The 19099-nt window shown below is 41.3% G+C and overlaps 1 protein-coding gene across 2 annotated transcripts in view; it reads left to right on the forward strand.

The window, feature by feature from the left end:
- SLC25A12 (solute carrier family 25 member 12) overlaps window positions 1-10946 on the forward strand; it is a 106233-nt gene extending 95287 nt beyond the window's left edge. For both annotated transcript variants that reach the window (XM_016204468.2, XM_016204545.2), the window contains exons 14-18: window positions 1849-1989; window positions 3730-3868; window positions 6642-6800; window positions 6914-7004; window positions 7779-10946. In XM_016204468.2, the coding sequence (XP_016059954.1) occupies window positions 1849-1989; window positions 3730-3868; window positions 6642-6800; window positions 6914-7004; window positions 7779-7977 (729 nt within the window). In that variant the 3' untranslated portion in view covers window positions 7978-10946. The remainder of the gene's footprint in view (window positions 1-1848; window positions 1990-3729; window positions 3869-6641; window positions 6801-6913; window positions 7005-7778) is intronic.
- Window positions 10947-19099: the final 8153 nt, after the last annotated feature.

Genomic DNA, 19099 nt, shown 5'->3' on the forward strand with positions numbered 1-19099 from the left:
TGTCCACATTTAACAAATGGCAACCAGGGGTTGACATTGTCTGGTGGTGGCAGATTTGGGGGATTATAATCAAAATTTGTGGTTCTATTATTATTTTTTTAATCTGCTTTAGTTTAGAACATAAAGCCCATTTTCCCAAAGATAGTTTTTGCAACCATTATTTAGACAAGAGATTTCAAGGAAGTAGCAAACTTTTCCAGTTGGTTTGGTTTTTAATACTAGCTACAGGAGCAATTATTTGGATTATCATTTTAACGTAATTTTTCACTCAGCAATCCTTTTGAAACTATTGTTTGCTTATATTGAAACATTGAAATGTTTCTTCCTGCCTGTAGTGCAACAGATTAAAAGAGAGAGAGTAACACAGGCAAATCAACATGTAAAATTGGGTCGGTCAGTCACCCGGGGACCTGTGTGCCAGTAGTCTGGATTGTGTGGGTTGGGAGTTGCACAAAGCCCGGAGAGAGACAGCGAATTGCTGTACCCCTATGCTTGGTGGACAAAAAGGGGATTAGGGCCCTGGGGGATCCAGGACAATAAGCTTCCCACGAAGAGAAAAGAAACCTAGTGTCGGTGTTGGCAGTTGTGGATGTTGATAGGGTCAGGATGAGAAAAGGGTCAGGAACAGGAGCAGTTGGGGGTTTTATAGCCCCAGGCCAGTTAGGAGAATGGGCTGGGACTTGTCCCTGTCCCTTGCAAGGAGGTCTGGGAGGGCAGTAGGATTTAGAAAAGTGAGTGGGAATGTGGGTGAAGGTAGAGTGGAGTTGCACGCATTCTGTTCCACACATGACATGCTATTGCAGTGAAGGTGTGACTATATAATTATGATAATATAAGTGCAGTTATGATTATATAGTGTAAATAGCCACAGGTGAGATGAAGATGTGCAAAGGAAGCTTTTTCACTCATGAATGGAGATATATGTATTTACATTTTAAAAAACGTATTCATTTTTATATATCCATATACATACACACATGCACATTCTGTCTTTCTTACAGAAACAAAAAAAGTTTGGTAGCAGTTTTGTTAAACATTCCTTTCCCCCCCTCACCAGTTGATGGATTTCAGATGCAGATACACTCTCATTATCCAAGTTCAAACATCTGCCAGTCACTAGAAATGCAGATGTGCTTTGATTTGCCCATGTTGTGCTCATGGGAACTAGATGGTCCATTTCCCAGTTCAGCCTTGAGTTTTTCTGGGTTTGTGTTGAAATGATACTTAAATTGTCTTTCTAAATTCTCTCCTCTTGTGTGGGCATTACTATGGAGAGATTTGCTCAGGATAATACATTTTAGAATTTGAGCCAGAGGAGACATTCTCCTCTGACTTAAGGCACCTTCATGGGGCAAAGTTGTGTTAATTGTTCTACAACCCAAGGAAGTGGAAGCAGGTAGCTGAGCTAAGTAACGCGAATGTTTGCTAAGAAGAGGAAGGAAACCATAGTAGATCTGAATTTTAGCTCCAGCTCATAAAAGACACCAAGCAGATATCTCTTCCCCTTTCATTGGGAGCTCCCCACTGCCATATCCGGCTTCACTTTTGTTTTCCAAATGAGTTTATTAGTTTTGCCATTTTGGATATGGCTGGGCTGACCCTGGAAACACTGGTCTGAGAAACACTCTTGACATTTCAAGTAGAAACAAACCCAGACATAGATTGGCTTGAGCAGAGTTGGGACCATCCCTGTGAACTGGCCAAAGCGTCATCTTCTGATTTCCCGCTGAAGAGGGAGATGTAAAGTGGTACAACTTGGCGGGTTTTCTGGATTTTTCTTCATTACTCTGCCAGTTGGGCTCTGATTTGGAAATCTGCTTCTCTCTCTCCCCACCCTGTTGCCTGCAGGCTGGTGGCTCTCAGGTCATCTTTACCAACCCACTGGAGATAGTCAAGATTCGGCTGCAGGTAGCCGGGGAGATCACTACAGGCCCCAGGGTCAGCGCCCTGAATGTGCTCCAGGACCTGGGACTTTTTGGTTTGTATAAGGTGGGCAGATTCCCTCCACTTATCTCAACAGAAAGGTTGTGATGCACTCAATAGAAATGTGAAAGAATGTGGAAACCAGACATCTTCCCCTCAAATGGAAACGCAATCTTGTCCAGTAGGGTAGTTCCTGGAGTGGAAAATCAAACAAAAAGGAAAAATCCGGACACATGTATCAGAAGCGCAGTGGGCTACACAAATGCACTCTCCTGGTGTCATCTCAGGCCTTTATGAAGCTGCCATCTCAGGCCTCTGCAGACCCGCTGGCTTCAGGCTCACAGCCTTTTGATGACGGGTTTGGGAAAAGTTTCTTTGGTGTTCTCTTTGGGCTGGTTTAGGACTTCAAGACAGTCTTATGTTTATCTTTGAGTCTGTTATCTCTATTGTTATCTTCCCAGTAGGAGCTTCTCTTTGTCTTAATAATTTGACCACAGTGAAACAGTAGTAGAGTTTGGTAAGATTCAGGTATTTAAGAAGTTAAGTGGTGGGATTTGTCAATAATGAATTCCATTTAAAAAAAAAAGAGTGTATTGTACTTTAGCAAAATGCCAGTCAACAGATTCCTTCCCTGCAGGTATACTTACTCCCATTATTATAGATCAGATGTAATGGAGCAGAAGCTGTTATTTTTCTTAAACAAGGAAGAGTATTTCTTTCCATTCTTTCACCTGGTATAGGGGGGGATACGTAAATTTAGCTGCTATAGACAACTGAGTTTCCACAGCATCTGATTTATTTATAGACCCATCACTGTAGAAGTGTGTAAACTGGCTTTTGTAGCAGCAAATTAGAAATTCTGTAGATTAGACTCACACAGCTACAGGGCTCTTAAGAGACCAGTAAACCAACAATGCCTGTCTTGAGTTTTGTTCACATTCCTTCCCTTCCACCCCCAATTCCTATTCTTTTTGGAATTCCCTTTGAGACTGAGTTTATTAATGTTGTTTTTCTTTGTATCATCCTTCAGAGGGTCCCTGGAATTTAAAAAAATGTTTTTAGATGTTCCCTGTGTCTTTTAAAAATAGCCATTAGGGAAATAAGTGCCAAAGCTGGAACATTCACCTGGCTCGGTAAAGCCCTGGGCAGTGGAACCTGTGTGCTACTGACCAAGCTGAGGAAGATGTTCACTGTGACCTCAGCCACTGAGACAGACTGTCCCTGGTAGCTTTCTGCTCCATGGAAACCTCCTGGCAAAATATTCTGTCTGGGTCCCCCCAGTCCTCTGCTATTTTTAGGACATGGGGAACATTGGTGGTCCCCCCCCCCCACCCCAGCCTATAGCTTCTTACCTGGCCTTCAGGGGCTCTAGGTGATGTGGACTGAATTGGTAATGTGTTAGTTTTTGGGCTGCCTTTGGTAGTTGCTTTGAAATCAAGCTATTACTACCAGGTTTCCAAGTCTATTTCTCCCTTCTCCCCCAGTTCCATCAAAGCCAAAGAGAACAAGCCTGGAGGTTTGAGAATTGAATATTTATTAACCTTAAAAACTATCTGCACTGGAAATGCCAGAAAATTCGCTGTCAGAATAACATCATTGTCCAGTTAACTAACTCTAGGACTCCAAGATCCACCAGACTTTTTCAAGCTTTGAACCATATATATTTCCCTATGTCCCACTAGTTCTCCCCACTTCCTTCCACATCAGTCCCAGTGCTGTCTGCAGGACACCTCAGACTTGTCACCGGGTGAGCATTCACACCTTGTTTATACAACTGTTTTGCTCTATTTCCTCACTGTGTGACAGGGTGCCAAAGCGTGTTTCCTCCGAGACATTCCCTTCTCTGCCATCTATTTTCCTGTTTATGCTCATTGCAAACTACTTCTGGCTGATGAAAACGGACGTGTGGGAGGTTTAAATCTCCTTGCAGCTGGAGCCATAGCAGGTAACTACAATTTTTAAAATATATATATCATTATTGATTTCAGAGAGAGGAAGGGAGAGAGAGAGAAAAGTCAATGATGAGAGAGTCATTGATCAGCTGCCTCCTGCACGCCCCCCACTGGGGATCGATCCCGCAACCTGGGCATGCGCCCTGACCCAGAATTGAACCTCGACCTCCTGGATCATAGGTCGATGTTCAACCGCTGAGCCACGCCAGCAGGGCTACAATTTTAAGCCAAAAAACTCTCCCCCTTTTCCCTTTAAGTAGTATAGCATCTCTCTGTACTTCCCCCTTTATTTCTGGAAAGGTTATTGTTTTTATCTGACTTAGTTTAAATGTGATCGCTTTTTCTTCTTTGTGGGATGTGCTGTAATTCTGATGAGAGTTAATTACATTTGCATAATGTGGATAAACAGCTTAATGCAGCTTAGCAACTTGGAGCCAAATTAGATCTGCCCATCTAAATTGGGCTTTCATCATTACCGTGTTTCTTAGCCTCCTGTGCCCCTTAAACTTTGAGTGCAGCCAAGCCAAGCATTAAGGTGGAAAAGTTCTTTATCAAATCATTGTTTTGCTGTACTTCATGCTGATGCACAGGTCGGGCATGCCCTTTCTAGCATGTTGGAATCTAAGATTTGGCTCAAAACTGAGCTTTTATCATGAAGCTGTTCCTGTTCCTTCTATCATCCTCCTTAGACCAAAGCAAGCAATGCTTCCTGGCAAACCACCTTGTCCTCAATTGGCATGTCTTCTCTGTCTCTTAACGTTTTCTGTCTTTTATTGATGGTTGTTTGTATAAGTGTTGTCCTCTCCACTGGGCTGGGAGCTCCCTGAGGGCAGAGGTTTCATTCTGTTCATCGTTGCCTTCCCTCTGTGGTCAGCACAGTAATAATAGGAAAAATGTCAATCAGTGTCAGTGGAAAAAGTGAAAACCTTCATCTAGTCTAAGATACCAAATTGGACACAGAAAGGATTCATTCAGCTGGAGGAAGAGCCTTAAAAATGCACGAAGGTACTAAGATGCTTCCTTCTGACCTCAAGGGTCTGGCCTTCCTCCTGTTGTGAAGGGGAAGACCTGGCTCATCAGTGCTCAGCAGTGACAGAGGAAGGAAAGGGCAGTGCTTTTCTTCATCACAGCAGGTCAAGGATAGAAGCTTGAAGGGTGAGCACAGACTCAAACACTGTCCCCAAATGACCAGTGGAGCTCTGGCTGCTGAACTCATGGCCTGTGGATCTCACTGTGTTCATTCTCTTCTGGTGCCCGAGCTGAACATGCCAGGACATCCTGAGCACATCCCAGAGTGTGGTGTGTGGCAGAAGCCCTTGGTTCTGAGGGCTTTGGGGTGGATCATGTTTTCTTTCTCAACCTTGATGACAGGGAATGACAAGTGATGATTAAGAAACTCTCCCAGGGAGCTTTGAACCTTTATTTGGGGTCCAGCAAATCCCTGTCTCCTGGCACTTGGAACTTCGGTCAGTTGCATGCACATTTGAAAGGTAGTAAAGCTACCTGTTCAGCTTGGGCACTGAGTGCTCACCCACCCCCTTTCTGGTGCTCACCAAAGCCTCCCAGCTTTAAATGGGGCCAGAAGATTTTCCCTCAAGTCTTCTCTGTGCTTTCCCAGCAGCAGCAGCAAACAGCCAGAGGGCAGTAAATCATGGGCTGGCCTGTTGCCAGTGCTTGATGGGGCTGAGTAAACATTTCCACGGAGCTGTGAGCACTAACTTCTTGCCCACAGACATTCGATGCCAGTTTTCAGAATGAGATATGAATTTGTCTAATTTTTACCCATAAAGCTTTGCTGGCAGGCACTGAGAATATCCAGAATTCAGAACATTGCAGAGGCAGGCATTTGACCCAGCCTCATCTGAATTAGGTGTCGAGCCCTGTGGAGGGAGCTATTTGCCTTGTTCTCTAACAGCCCCCACAAGTCCAGCAGCTCCACCTGCCTACTGATGATTCCGTGACATTCAGTCCATATTGAATTCCTCTCCCCCTGTGGAAGGTTATCTGGCTCCTTTGTTCCCTGTTTTGCTTTGTAAATTAAAGGTGTGGTTGTGAAATCCATCTTGTGTGTCCTGCTGCTGCTCAATCTCAGCACGACCCCAGGGAGCTCGGGCACAGGAGACAGATGATAAGGCCTTTCCATGATCAGGGCCCCTATTGTCCCTTAACCGGTGCCTGGCCTCCCCTGCTCCCGTTGTAACGGCTTCTCTCATCTGAGCTTGTCTGAAAGGAGTCGCAGCCACCTCTCAAGTTAGCCCCTCAACAGGTGACTACATAGGAGTATTGATATTCACCTCTAGCATTAAGGTAACAAGAATCAGCCACAAATACACACACGCACACCCACCCCCTACAGTTTGATGTCAGATACATTTAGGAGCTCATTAAATTGACATTAACCTCATTTCTTATTATGCATGAACACATTTGTATCTTATTTAGGAAAAAAAGTGTGGAAAATAATTGAAATCTAAAGGGGAACACTTGGAAACTGTCCTAGTGATATGGCTGCCTCTTTTCCTTCTCACAATTCTTTGCGGTCATGCAGTACAGAGTGATTTCCCTAATTCAGAAAGAAGAGAGAATCTTACGCTGACCACACCGACACAATAGGCGTTTATATGCTTTTTCCGTTGGTGCCCAGGCATCTGTTTAAGAAGCTCAGTTGGAGCAGTTGAAGTCGCTAATTGCACTGCTCCATGTTAGCAGTATGTCTGTCCTTCCTGGGGTGCTTTGGGTGAATTAAACGTGCCTTTCTCCTGAAAGGTGTGCCTGCCGCTTCTCTGGTAACCCCTGCTGATGTCATCAAGACAAGACTGCAAGTGGCGGCCCGCGCTGGCCAGACGACATACAGTGGTGTCATCGACTGTTTCCGGAAGATACTCCGGGAAGAGGGGCCTGCAGCGTTTTGGAAGGGGACTGCAGGTAGGGGCTGGGCGAATGCAATGGCCGGCGGGTGCCAGGGCCCCCTCCCCTCACCACTGGTCGTCTTCGCCAGTCAGCCTGGTGGAAAGTGCCCCCTCCCGTCTCTCTTTCAGCCCGAGTGTTTCGATCCTCTCCCCAGTTTGGTGTTACCTTGGTCACCTATGAACTTCTCCAGCGGTGGTTTTACATTGACTTCGGAGGCCTGTAAGTGCAGCTGTTCAACACCTTTATCAAGAAAGCACCCGAACCCGTCTTTGTTCAGCCTTCAGAGAGTCCTATAGGACCAATGCATTTAAATCAAACAGTAGGCTCGAGAAGCTTCAGCGTCAGGGAAATGAGGTCTTGACAGGGCAACATCACACACTATTAATCGGCTGCTTGGGGAAACTTTAGGGAGGCAGCAATCCACTAGTTATGTGACTAGTTATGTTTTTTTAGTGCAAGCAATACCGAGCTGCATGGATTTATGTTATTAGATTTTATTATATGGTCTCTTCACCAGAAATGTAAGTTTGTATTAGTAACACTTCTGTGAGCTTCCTTTCAAAGACTCAGTCGAGCCCTTCACACCTCTGAGATTTCATTCTTCGCTGTAACTTATTATTAGAATAGGTATAAATGTTCTTAGAGCTAACTTATTGCAAACCAAACAGAAAAGGTTCAAAGAGAGGTTATGCCCGTGGACATAATCACCGGTGAGATCTAGGCCCGAATTTGGGCCTCTTGAAGCTTGCACTGGAGAGAAGAGCAGTCACTTGTGGAGTTTGCTGGGTGGGGAAGGTTATACCCAGAGCAAGCAGCCATCAGCTTTCAGCATAAGACCAAATCCCGCATTGCGTCTTCACCTCATAAACCAAGTAGAGGGACTTGTACAGAGAAAGAACAGCATTCTTACAATTCCAGGCTTTTCTAGGCTTTCACATTCTTTGAAACTAAGAATTATATTTATTTTTCTTTAAAACTTTTTCCTACCAACAGCAAGCCCTCTGGCTCAGAACCAACACCTAAGTCACGCATCGCAGACCTTCCTCCCGCCAATCCTGACCACATCGGTGGATACAGACTCGCCACAGCCACTTTTGCGGGCATTGAAAACAAGTTTGGCCTTTATCTCCCCAAATTTAAATCTCCTAGTGTTCCTGCGGCTCAGTCAAAGGCAGTGGCAGCAGCTCAGTGACGAGACGGCCGCTGAGCGTGGCAAAGTAGCACCGCGAAGAGGGGCCTAGCGAGCGGCCCTGGCGCACCGCCGGCCGCACGGTGCCGACTGAGTGAGGAGTCTGTGTCGTATCCGTGTATTTGTTTATAGTCCAGGAAAAACAACAACAATGCAGTTTCGAGCTTTAGTCTTATGTGTTGAAATGTTTCCTAAGCTTTGGCATGAGTTAGTGTCCTAGACCGCTTTGCACAGCTTGCACTTAGAGTGAGTGACTGTACATATTGTACATCTTTGTACAGAGACATCTTGGCACCTCATCCCAACAAATCACATTTATAGAATGTAATGCAGTTCTTAGTGGCTTGAAATGTACAGAATGTTTTGAAGGTGTTTTATTAAGAATCACACAAAATAAATGTATTACAATTAAATTCATTCTCTTATTGTTAACTGATGGAAATGAAGCATCAGTATTGGATATATTTAATTTCTAGTTAGTTTTCCATTCTGGAATAAAAAGTATTTGCTGCTAAAGAGGTACAACAAGACCAAGGGCTGACGCCATTGAAATAAGAGATGCATGCCAGTGGATGCCAGAGGACCAGGCTAATGACTCACGTGTGCTGATGTGTTCCCATTGTATTTCACGTGTGTGTAGATTCTCTGTTCATCAGTCAGAAGGCATTTCCTAGACAGCTCCTCTCCTGTCATGCATATGGAGAGAGGGACATCTTCAGCACCACTGGCTTAGTTTTGCTTTCCTCTGACACAGCAAGGGCCTAGCTTTCAAAACAGTAAAGGATACTTTGGCAATTTTCCTTCATGTGGATATGATTCCAATCAAAAATAAAATACACACCAAAATGTATGCATGTAGTTGAATTTTCCTTCATAAATATACTGATAGTGCCTTTTATTTTGATTCACTACTGATTCCAAATAACTCATAATCGGTTTCACTCTCTTACACTTTTATAGGAAATAGTTTGATATCCAAGGGTCTGTGGTGGAATGAGGGGAGGGAAGAAGAGAAAAGCTCTATCTTGTGACTCAGTGGGGTCTAGATTCCTCCTTATGAATCCAAATACAAATTTCTTGTTGCAAAAGTCACTCACCAAGGGTGTGATTACTAATTTAGATCTCCACGTGCATCCTGACAGCCACATCTACACTTCGGTGCGGTTGTGATTTGATGTGTAGCATCAGAATTTACTTACTTTAGCCAAGTGCTTTGTGAAAACATTATTGCTATTGCCAATGAGCCAGGATATTAGAACATATGCAACATTTTCAAAGGGCAAGTCTGGAGATGGCCAGTCACTTAGTATCCTACACGACGCTCATCATTTAATGGCTGACAGCCCCGTAACACAACCAGAGGCTTTCAAGGCCCTGCAGGAGCAAAAGAATTAGCTTTGAAAGCAGAGTTTTCAGGGTTCTCGGAATGGAATGAATAACAATACCATTGTTTTGCTATTACCACCTATTAAAAATGTGCAGGTGTCTGTGGGTATGTTCTTACAAAGATTCCTACAAAACTACATATGTATGTAGAGTAAGATGTGAAAGTGCCCTCAACCCTGCTTCCCCCTTCACCACACCCTGCCCCAGAGGTTGTCCCCACTAACAGGTTAGAGGAGCCTGTTTTTCATCTGTATAAATATTTATATATACATATTTATACTTTCAAACAGGATTGTTTTTAAATCTATGTATGTGCTGTTCTATGACTCGTCTTTGTTTACCTCATGTCTTTGAGATCTTTCCATGTCAGTTCACAAAGGTTTATCTTAATTTTTAATAGCTGCATAGTATTGCATTGTATTGGTTACGATACTTTTCATAAATTATTCCTTGTTGACAGTTACTCATTTTTTTTTCATGGTTGCATGCAATGCTGGTGTGAACAGCAAACATCTTCATACACACGGTTTGAGTACATGTGCTAGTATTTCATTAGGTTCGATATTTAAAATTGGAATTGAGTATATTAAACATGTATGTACATGTACAATATGCACATATATATATTTTAAACAAGTAGTCATAAAGTGAACACCAATGTAACCACCCAGGTCAAGATACAGAATATTGTAAACAAGTTCCCCCATGTGATCCTCTCCATCATAATCCCCTCTCCCCTCTTCAACCCCATGTCTACCCTTCATTTCTTTGCTTTTCACTATAGTTTTACCGCCCATATATATACCCCTAAATACAATATTTAGTTCTTGGTTTTGAAATTTATACAAATCAAATTATAATGTATACTTTTAAGACTTGTTTCTTTTGCTAAACATTGTGTTTATAAGATTCATTCATATAACTGTATGTAGCTATAGTTTGCTTATTCCATTGTATGAATATATTACAATTTATTTTTCCACTTAACTCTGGATATCTGGGTTGTTTCCAATTTGGGGGTGTTACAAACAGCGTTGCTCCAGATATTTGGCATGTGTGTTCTGGAGCATTCATTTTTAAAAGGATCTAAAAGGAGCAGAACCACAGAGGCACAGGGTTTGTTAGATTCAACTTGGCGAGATCGTGTCAAACTACTTCCCAGAGATTCTTGCACCAATTTACATTCCCCAAGGATGTATTTTTCTTCTTAATTTTTACCAATCTGTTGTATAATGTTATCTCATGTGGCTTTAAAGCATTTCATCAAATGAGGCTGAACATCTTTCATATGTTAATATACACATTGTTCTCCAAAAAGACTTTCTACTTTACTTTCATACTGGCAGCCTGTGAGAAGGCCCGTGTGTTTATTGGCTACTTGGATTTCACCTTTGGTGAGCAAAGTATTTGTTAAAGTCTTTTGTCCATTTTTCTCAGTAATTTGCAGGGGGTTCCTTATATATTCTGAATACTACTCCTTTATGAGTTGTGTTGCAAAATCTTTTCCCAGTTTGTGGCTTGTCTTTTCACATTGTTCTTGGTATATTAACATTTTAGTATGTTCAAATATATCAATTTTTCCCATATGGTTAGCATGTTTTATATTTCTTTTTCTTTTCTTTTTACTCTAGGTATGAATATGGTTGATATTTTCTTCTTAAATGCTTTATAACTTTGCCTCTCACATTGAGGTTTCATCCTACGTAGAACATGTCATATGTTCTTTTTAAAATTGTTCTGGCTGGATCTTTTGCACTTCCACATAAATTTTATATTAGTTTGCCAATTTCTTAAAAAAAATACACAATAGTTGGTATTTTGATGGGTATTTTGTTGAATCTATACATCAATTTGGGTAAATTGCCATCTTAATCTTCCAACCCATGAACTTGGAATCTACTTATTTAGACCATTTAAAATTTCAGCCATGTTTTATAGAGGTTTAGTACTTTTGTTAAATTTATTCATAAGTATTTTATTATTTATGATGTTTTTATGAATGGAATTCTTTTAATTTTATTTTGATTGTTCAGTTAGTATATAGAAATACGACTGATTTTTCTGTATTGATCTTGTATCCTACGACCTTGCTGAACTGACTTATGAGTTTTGAGAGTTGGGTTTTGTTTTCTATATGTCTCATTTCTTTTTTGTGTTCTTCTCTTCCTGTTACTTTCTTTTGTGTAAAATAGATGTGTTGTAGTATACTATTTCATTCCTTTGTTTTTATTATTTTAAAAAATACTTAATTTTTTTCAAGAGCAGTTTTAGATTCACAGCAAAAAGAGGGGGTGTAGAGATTTCCCATATATCGCCTGTCCCCACAGGTGCGTAGCCTCCCCCTTTATCAACATCACCCAGACAGCTACATTTGTTACACTCGACAAGCGTACAATTGACACATGAGAATCACCTGAAGTCCACAGTTTACATTAAGGTTCACTCTTGGTGTTATAATTCTATAAATTTGACCAAATGTATCCATCATTATGGTATCATGTAGAATATTTTTACTGCCCTAAAAATCCTCTGTGCTCGACCTATTCGTCCATCTGCTCCCCTTAACACCTGGCAACTACTGTTTTTCTCTCCGTAGTTCTGCCTTTTCCAGAATGTCATATATAGTTGGAATCATATAGTATGTAGCCTTTTCAGATTGGCTTTGTTCACTTAGTAATATGCAATTAAGATTCCTCCATGTCTTTTCATGGCTTGAGAGCTCATTTCTTTTGAGCATTGAATAATATTCCATTGTCTGGATGTACTACAGCTTATTTATCCAATTCACCTACTGAAGGACATTTTGGTTGCTTCCAAGTTTTGGCAATTATGAATAAAGCTGCTATAAACATCCATGTGCAGGTTTTTATATGGACATGTTTTCAGCTCCTTTGAGTATCAATAGATGCAGATAACTCATTTGAAATGCCAAGGAGTATCATTGCTGGATCATATGGTATGTTTGTTTAATTTTATAAGAAACCACCAAACTTTAAAAAAAAAAGAAACCACCAAACTGTCTTCCGAAGTGGTTGTATCATTTTGCATCCCCACAGGCAAAGAGTGAGAGTTCCTGTTGCCCCACATCCTCAGCAGCACTTGGTGGTGTCAGTTGTTCCAGTTTGGCCATTCTAATAGGTAAGTAGTGGTATCTCATTGTTGTTTTACTTTGTGTTTTCCTGGTGACATATGATTTGGAGCATCTTTTCATATGCTTATTTGCCATTGGTATATCTTCTTTGGTGGTGGTTATTAAGGTCTTTGGCTCATTTTTTACTTGACTGTTTTCTTATTGGTGAGTTTTTTAAAATCTTTAACCAAGGATACTGTTCCCATTGATTTGTAGAGAGTGAAAGGGAGGACAGAGGGGAAGAGAGAGAGAGAGAGAGAGAAACATCGACATAAGAGTGACATATCTATTGGTTACCTCCTGCACATGCTATGACTGGGTCGGGAAACTGGCAACCAAGGTACGTGCCCTTGACTGGGAATCAAACCCGAGACCCTTTGGTCTGCAGGCCGACACTAACCACTGTGCCAAACCAGCCAGGGTGAGTTCTTTGTATATTTTGATAATGGTCCTTTGTCAGATGTGGCTTTTGCAAATCTCCTCCTCCTCCCCTCGTTCTGCCGCTTGTCTTCTCATTCTCTTGATACTGTCTTTCAGCATCGTTTTTTAACTTTAATGAAGTCCAGCTTATCAATTATTTTTCATAGGTATGCCTTGGTTTTGTATCTTAAGTCACCACCATACCCACAGTCACCTAGGTAGTCTCCTTTGTTATCTTCTAAGAGTTTTATAGTTGTATGCTTTACATTTAGTTCTGTGGTCTATTTTGAGTTAATTTTTGTGAAGGGTGTTAGGTCTGTGTCTAGATTCCTGTTTTTGCATATGGATGTTCAGTTTGTTCCAGAACTATTTGTTGAAAAGATGCTCAGTTGGTCCGAAGGTTGTGGGTTATTGGTAAGCTGCAAAGATGCTCTTTACTCCATGATATTGCCTTTGTTCCTTTGTCAGTGATCAGCTGACTGTACACAGGAGCGTCTACATCGAGACTCTGTTCTGTTCCGTGGCTCTGTTTCTGTTCTGCGGCCTGTGCCACACTGTCTTCATTAGTGTAGCTTAATAGTAAGTCCTGAAGTTGGGTGGTCAGTCCTCTTTGCTGTTCTTCAGTATTGTGTTAGCTGTTTGTCCTTGGCCTCTCCATATAAACTTTAGGATCAGTTTGACAATGTCCACAGAATAACATACTGGGATTTTTGGGGGGATTGGCATTAAATCATTAGATCAAGGTGGGAAGAATTGACCTCTTGTAATATTGTCTTCCAACTCATCAGCATGGAATATCCATTTATTTAGTTTCTTTGATTTCATTTATCAGAGAGTTTTGTAGTTTCCCTCATATAGATCTTGCACATATTTTGTTAAAGTTATAACTAAATGTTTCTTCTGGGAGTGCTAATGTAAATGGTATTGTTTTAATTTCAAATTTCACTTGTTCATTGCTGGAATATGGGAAAGACATTGATTTTTGTACATTAATCTTGTATCCTTCAACCTTTCTATAATCACTTATTAGATCTAGGAGTTGTTACTTCTTTCAGATTTTCTACATAGACAATCATGTCATCTATAAACAAACCCAGTTTTATTTCTTCCGCCTCAATCTGTATTTCTTTTATTTCCTTTTCTTGCCTTATTTTTTTAGCTAGTACTTCCAGTAAAATGTTAAAAAGTAGTAGTGAGAGGGGACATCCTTGCCTTCTTCCTTTTGGTGGGAAAGCTCTTTCTCTTCCATCTTAGTAGCAGAGCTTCATGTTTTCTACCATTAAGTATGATATTAGCTGTAGGGTTGTGTTTTGAGTGTTGTTTTTTGTAGATATTATTGGGTTAGTTCCCTTTATTCCTAGTTTACTGAGTTTTTATTATGAATGTTAGATTTTCAAATGCCTTTTCTGCATCTCTTGATAAGATCATGTGATTTTTCTTTTAGCCTGTTGATATATTACATTGATTTTCAAAAGTTGAACCAGTCTTGCATGCCTGAGATAAAGGCATGCAAGATATATACCGGGCAGGGCAAAAGTAGGTTTATAGTTCTGTCTGCCTGCCTATCTATCTTATCTATCTATATTTATCTGTCTATCTATCTATCTATCTATCATCATCTATCTATCATCTTCTTCTTTCCTAAAAATAGACTGTAGGATCCACTAGTAAACCCTTCTGGGCCTGGTGCTTTGTTTTAGAGGGTTATTAATTATTGATTCAATTTATTTGATATAACCTATTCAGAACTATATACTTTTATGAGTTCTGACAAATGTATCTTTCAAGGAATTCGTCCATTTCATCTAGTTTATCAAATATGTAGCCATAGAGTTGGTCACATATGTCCTAGGGATCTGTAGTGATGTTCCCTCTTTCATTTCTGATATTAGTAATTACTAACTTCTTTTTTTCTTAGCCTGGCTAGAGCTTTATCAATTATATTGGTTTTTTTTTTAAAAAACAGCTTTTTGTTTTGTTGATTTTCTCTGTTGATACCGTTTTCAATTTCATTGATTTTGCTCCAACTTTTACTCTTTCTTTTCTAATGCTGTTTGGATTTAATTTGCTTTTTCTAGTTTCCTAAGGTGGAAATTTAGATGACTTATTTCAGATCTTTTTAATATATGCATTCAATGCTATAAATTTCTCTCTGCACTGCTTTTGCTGTATCTCACAAATTCAGTAAGTTGTATTTTCATTTAATTCAAAATACAGGGTGGGGCAAAAGTAGGTTGACAGTTGTATGTGAAAGAGTGTTTATTTTTGTATTTTTATTGTATTTTCTGTAAAACAACTATCAACCTACTTTTGCCACACCCTGTATTTTAAAATTTCTCTTGCAGTATCATCTTTGACCATGAGTATTTTGAAGTGTGTTGTTTAGTCTCCACATATTTTGGGATTTTTCAGTTGCCTTTCTGATTGATTTCTAGTTTAATTACATTGTGGTCTGAGGGCAGACATTGTATGATCTCTATTCTTTAAGATTTGTTAACATGTTTTATGGCCCAGGGTATGGTCTACCTTGGTGAATGTTCCATGTGAGCTTGAGAAAAACATGTATTTGGTTGTTCTTGGGTGAAGTAGTCAATGATGTTGATTATATCCAATTGATTGATGATGATGCTGAGTTCAATTGGGTCCTTAGTGACTTTCTCCCTGTTGGATCTGCCAGCTTCTGAGAGAGGGGTACTGAAGTATACAACTTGATAACGAATCACGTATTTCTCCTTGCAGTTCTATCAGTTTTTGCCTGATAACCAGGTAAAAGGAATTGCTGTAAATGGGCCTTTAGTAATGTCATGGTGAGGTGTGGGGGAAGGAGAAGCATTTTATACTGCTGTGATTAGATCTCAGGCTTTTAGTGAGCCTATGCCCTGGACTACAAATTACACATGTACTTCTCAGTCCCCCCTTTTGACTCTCTTTAGGTGGGACGGGATGGCTAGAGTGGGCTGGAGTTCGGTATTTCCCTTCCCCCAGGTTAGTTAGGCTCCGGTTAAACAGTTTCTCCCGAGGGAAGCCTTTATTAAGTAAAACAGAATGGTCTGGCATATTTTAAAATGGTTCCTTTGCCCCTCCTCCTGTCAGAACCAGTAGGGGATTATTCTCAGATATACACTGAGAGACCCAAGAGGTAAACTCACAGAGTCTCCCCTCTGCTCCCACCTTCCCATATGACTCGGTCCCTCTGGAGTTTTCAGTTGTCCACACTGAAGCTCCGGCAATTTGTCAATTATAGTTCAGGTTTCCCCATGCTGGCACTGGTGTCCATGGAAGTAACTGTTCCAGTAAGCTGGGATTCTCTCTATTTGCCTGTCAGTCTCTCCAATTTGGGGGACAGCAGTTTTCCCTGTGACTTAATTTCCCTTGTGGATCTAGGAAGAATTATTGATCTTCAGTATGTTAAGCTTTTTACTATTAGGACAGAGTGGCAAGCTTCTTACATGCAAGACTGGAAATGTCTAGAATTCTTGGTTCAAAGTAATCTGCTTTGTCTTCCCACATTATCGTCAAAGAAAGGACTGATGCCAATAGTGTTAACTTCCACACAACCTGTTTTTTGGCCTCTGGTTGCTTTTAGAATTTGTCCTTTAATATTGGTACTTTGAAATTTTGCTTTTTAAAAATGTATTTGGTTCTGTGCTAAATGGGGATGAACCTTTTTAATCTTAAGACTTTTCAGGACCAAAGAAATCTATTCTCAATTTCTCTCTATACATTCCCTCTTTTATCTCCTATCTGTTTAGATATTGGAATTGTGAATTTATCCCTGTATCTCTTAGCTTTCCTTGACATTTTCTCCATGTGCACTTCTAGGCTGAGTAATGGGAGACCTGCCTCATGACCATCTTGCTCATAGCTTTGCTTTTCAGTTGTATTCCTCTACTGTGCAGCCTTTTGTTTTTTTAAATAGTTGTGATGTTCTTGTCTATGCTCTTGGGATATTAAATATACTTGTTTTTTGAAATCTATTGTTTGGGCCTTTCATATTATTGGTTTTCTTGAAATAGTTTGGTAATTCATACTTGTAATGTTTAGTTGTTTATTTAGTTGCTCATTTTTTGCACTTGAGAGCTTCTTTTGGTGGATGTTCTGTTTATTAAAGCCTGTGATGGGAGGGGTGGGTTTTGCTGCCAGGTGAGGATATGCCAATATTTTGAATTTAGTTACAGGCTTCACTGCTGCTCTTGAGGGCAAACAAGTTCCTGTGGGTCACTGCCCTGCCTTTTCAGTGTCAGTGGCTTCCCCCACTGTTAAGTTATAGGTCTAAGGCCTGCCACTTGGCCCATGGTTGGGGGATGGGCTTGCTTAGCTATCCTGAATCAGCTCCATAATAAAGGACCCTGCCCATCACCTATGGGCACCCTTCTGCTCTTGCACTGTTGATCCTGGGTTCCAATCCATTCCTCTGTTTTGTGTCCTAAGTTCCTCATTTGCCTACAGCTTTGATCCCATCTGCTTTCTATCTTTCTGGTATTCCTCAAAATTTCTATTCCGTTGCTAGACCTCTCATTTTTCAGTGTTGTAGCAGATTTCCCCCTCCCACCCCGCTTTAGCACATTATGGGATTTAGGGTTGAGAGGGATAGTAGATGCTTCTGTTCTGTTTGTCATCTTGATCCAACTTCACTAGTACCACTATGCAAACAGAAAAAAACCCACACTTCTGTAGCCTTTCTTTTGTTCCAGTTAATTTCCTTGAAAAGAACAAATGTTGCAGTGGCCCCAGGGATGTTCCTATAGCTACAAAATGGGCTGTACTACTAGCCATTCACAGAAAGTATTTACAAAGAATTACTGAAATATCAGCTTTTTTCTCTGCTTCCTAATGTGCAGTTTTATGATACACGTATCAATAGTATAAAGCAATTCCTAGCAGTAAATACTCACAGGGGTAATAAAATAGTATTGAGTGATAACCTGTCTTATTTGTATTGAAAGATTAGGGACAATAAAACCATCTTAAAAAGTACTCAGTTGGTCAGCATGTGGGGTAAGACATTCCTCCTTTTTACCCCCCATTTAACAAATTAGACATCATTCTACAAACAAAAGTACTGTCGTGGGAATGGGACCTGGGAGGAGTCTCACCCACCTGTGCACCCACTAATAGGCTGACAGACCTTGGTATGGGCTGCAGAGCCAGTGAAACCACCCCAAATTCTCGCCACAATCGGGGGGAAAACCTGGAGAGTGCTGACCTGAGCGGATACACACAGATGAGAGAATCTGCAGAAATCCACACTTCCCAAGGGTGACTCCAGCACACCATCAGAGTAAAAAAAAGAAGAGTTTGATAACAGTGGAGAGGGGAAGAGGAACTTTCCCAGTGCTGTCCCCCTACCTCCAGGGCAGCACTGCACAGGGTTGAACCACCTAGCGGTGGGGTGGCAACCCATCCCACGCGGAGAAAGAATGGTTAGTGCCCAGCTACTCCAGTGGTGTGAGATGCAGCTGGAGAAACTAGTTTCTCTCCAGCAACACTCAGAGTACTGAGGCCAGACTTTCATGACTGACGGGAGACCAGGAAAGAGGCAAATAATATCAAAGGGCATTAAATAAATTAGGTTCCTGACTTCTGGTCAAGATAGCAGAGTAGGTAAACTCTGTGCTCATCTCATTCCATATAATCACATCAAAATTACAACTGAATTATAGAACCACCACCACTGAGAACCACCTGAAGAGTAGCTGAGCAGAAGTCCTGTAACTGAGGATATAAAGAAACCTCATCGAGATGGTAGGATAGCTGAAGACATGGAATGGGGAGGCCCCACACCCAGTGTGGCAATTAAGAATTGGGAGGGATATGTCAGCTTTGGAGGTGCCCCCTGAGAAGGAGGGGCCCCAGCCCCAAACCGGGCTCCCCAGCTCGGGGCACCAGGAAGGAGTCCCCATAACATCTGGCTGTGAAAAGCAGCAGGGATTGTATCTGAGTAAGATGGAGGGCTGCTGGGGAGGTAGGTGCTTCTCTGGAGGGACCATGCCCAGACTGCAGCAGCTCATACAGCACCAGGGACAAATGAAAATCTAAATTCCTACCTTCAGTGTGAGGGCTGGAGGGGCAGAGGTCAGGGCAGCTCTCTCCTGGGGAGGAAGTGCTGGCAGGCACCACAGTTCCTTTGTTGAACTCTCCCACCCAGCCGGCCTGACACAGGCAGGTGCTAAACCTGTGCCCTCCATT

The sequence above is a fragment of the Miniopterus natalensis genome, chromosome 8 (assembly GCF_054644295.1).
Source record: "Miniopterus natalensis isolate mMinNat1 chromosome 8, mMinNat1.hap1, whole genome shotgun sequence".
NCBI classification, from domain to species: domain Eukaryota; kingdom Metazoa; phylum Chordata; class Mammalia; order Chiroptera; family Miniopteridae; genus Miniopterus; species Miniopterus natalensis.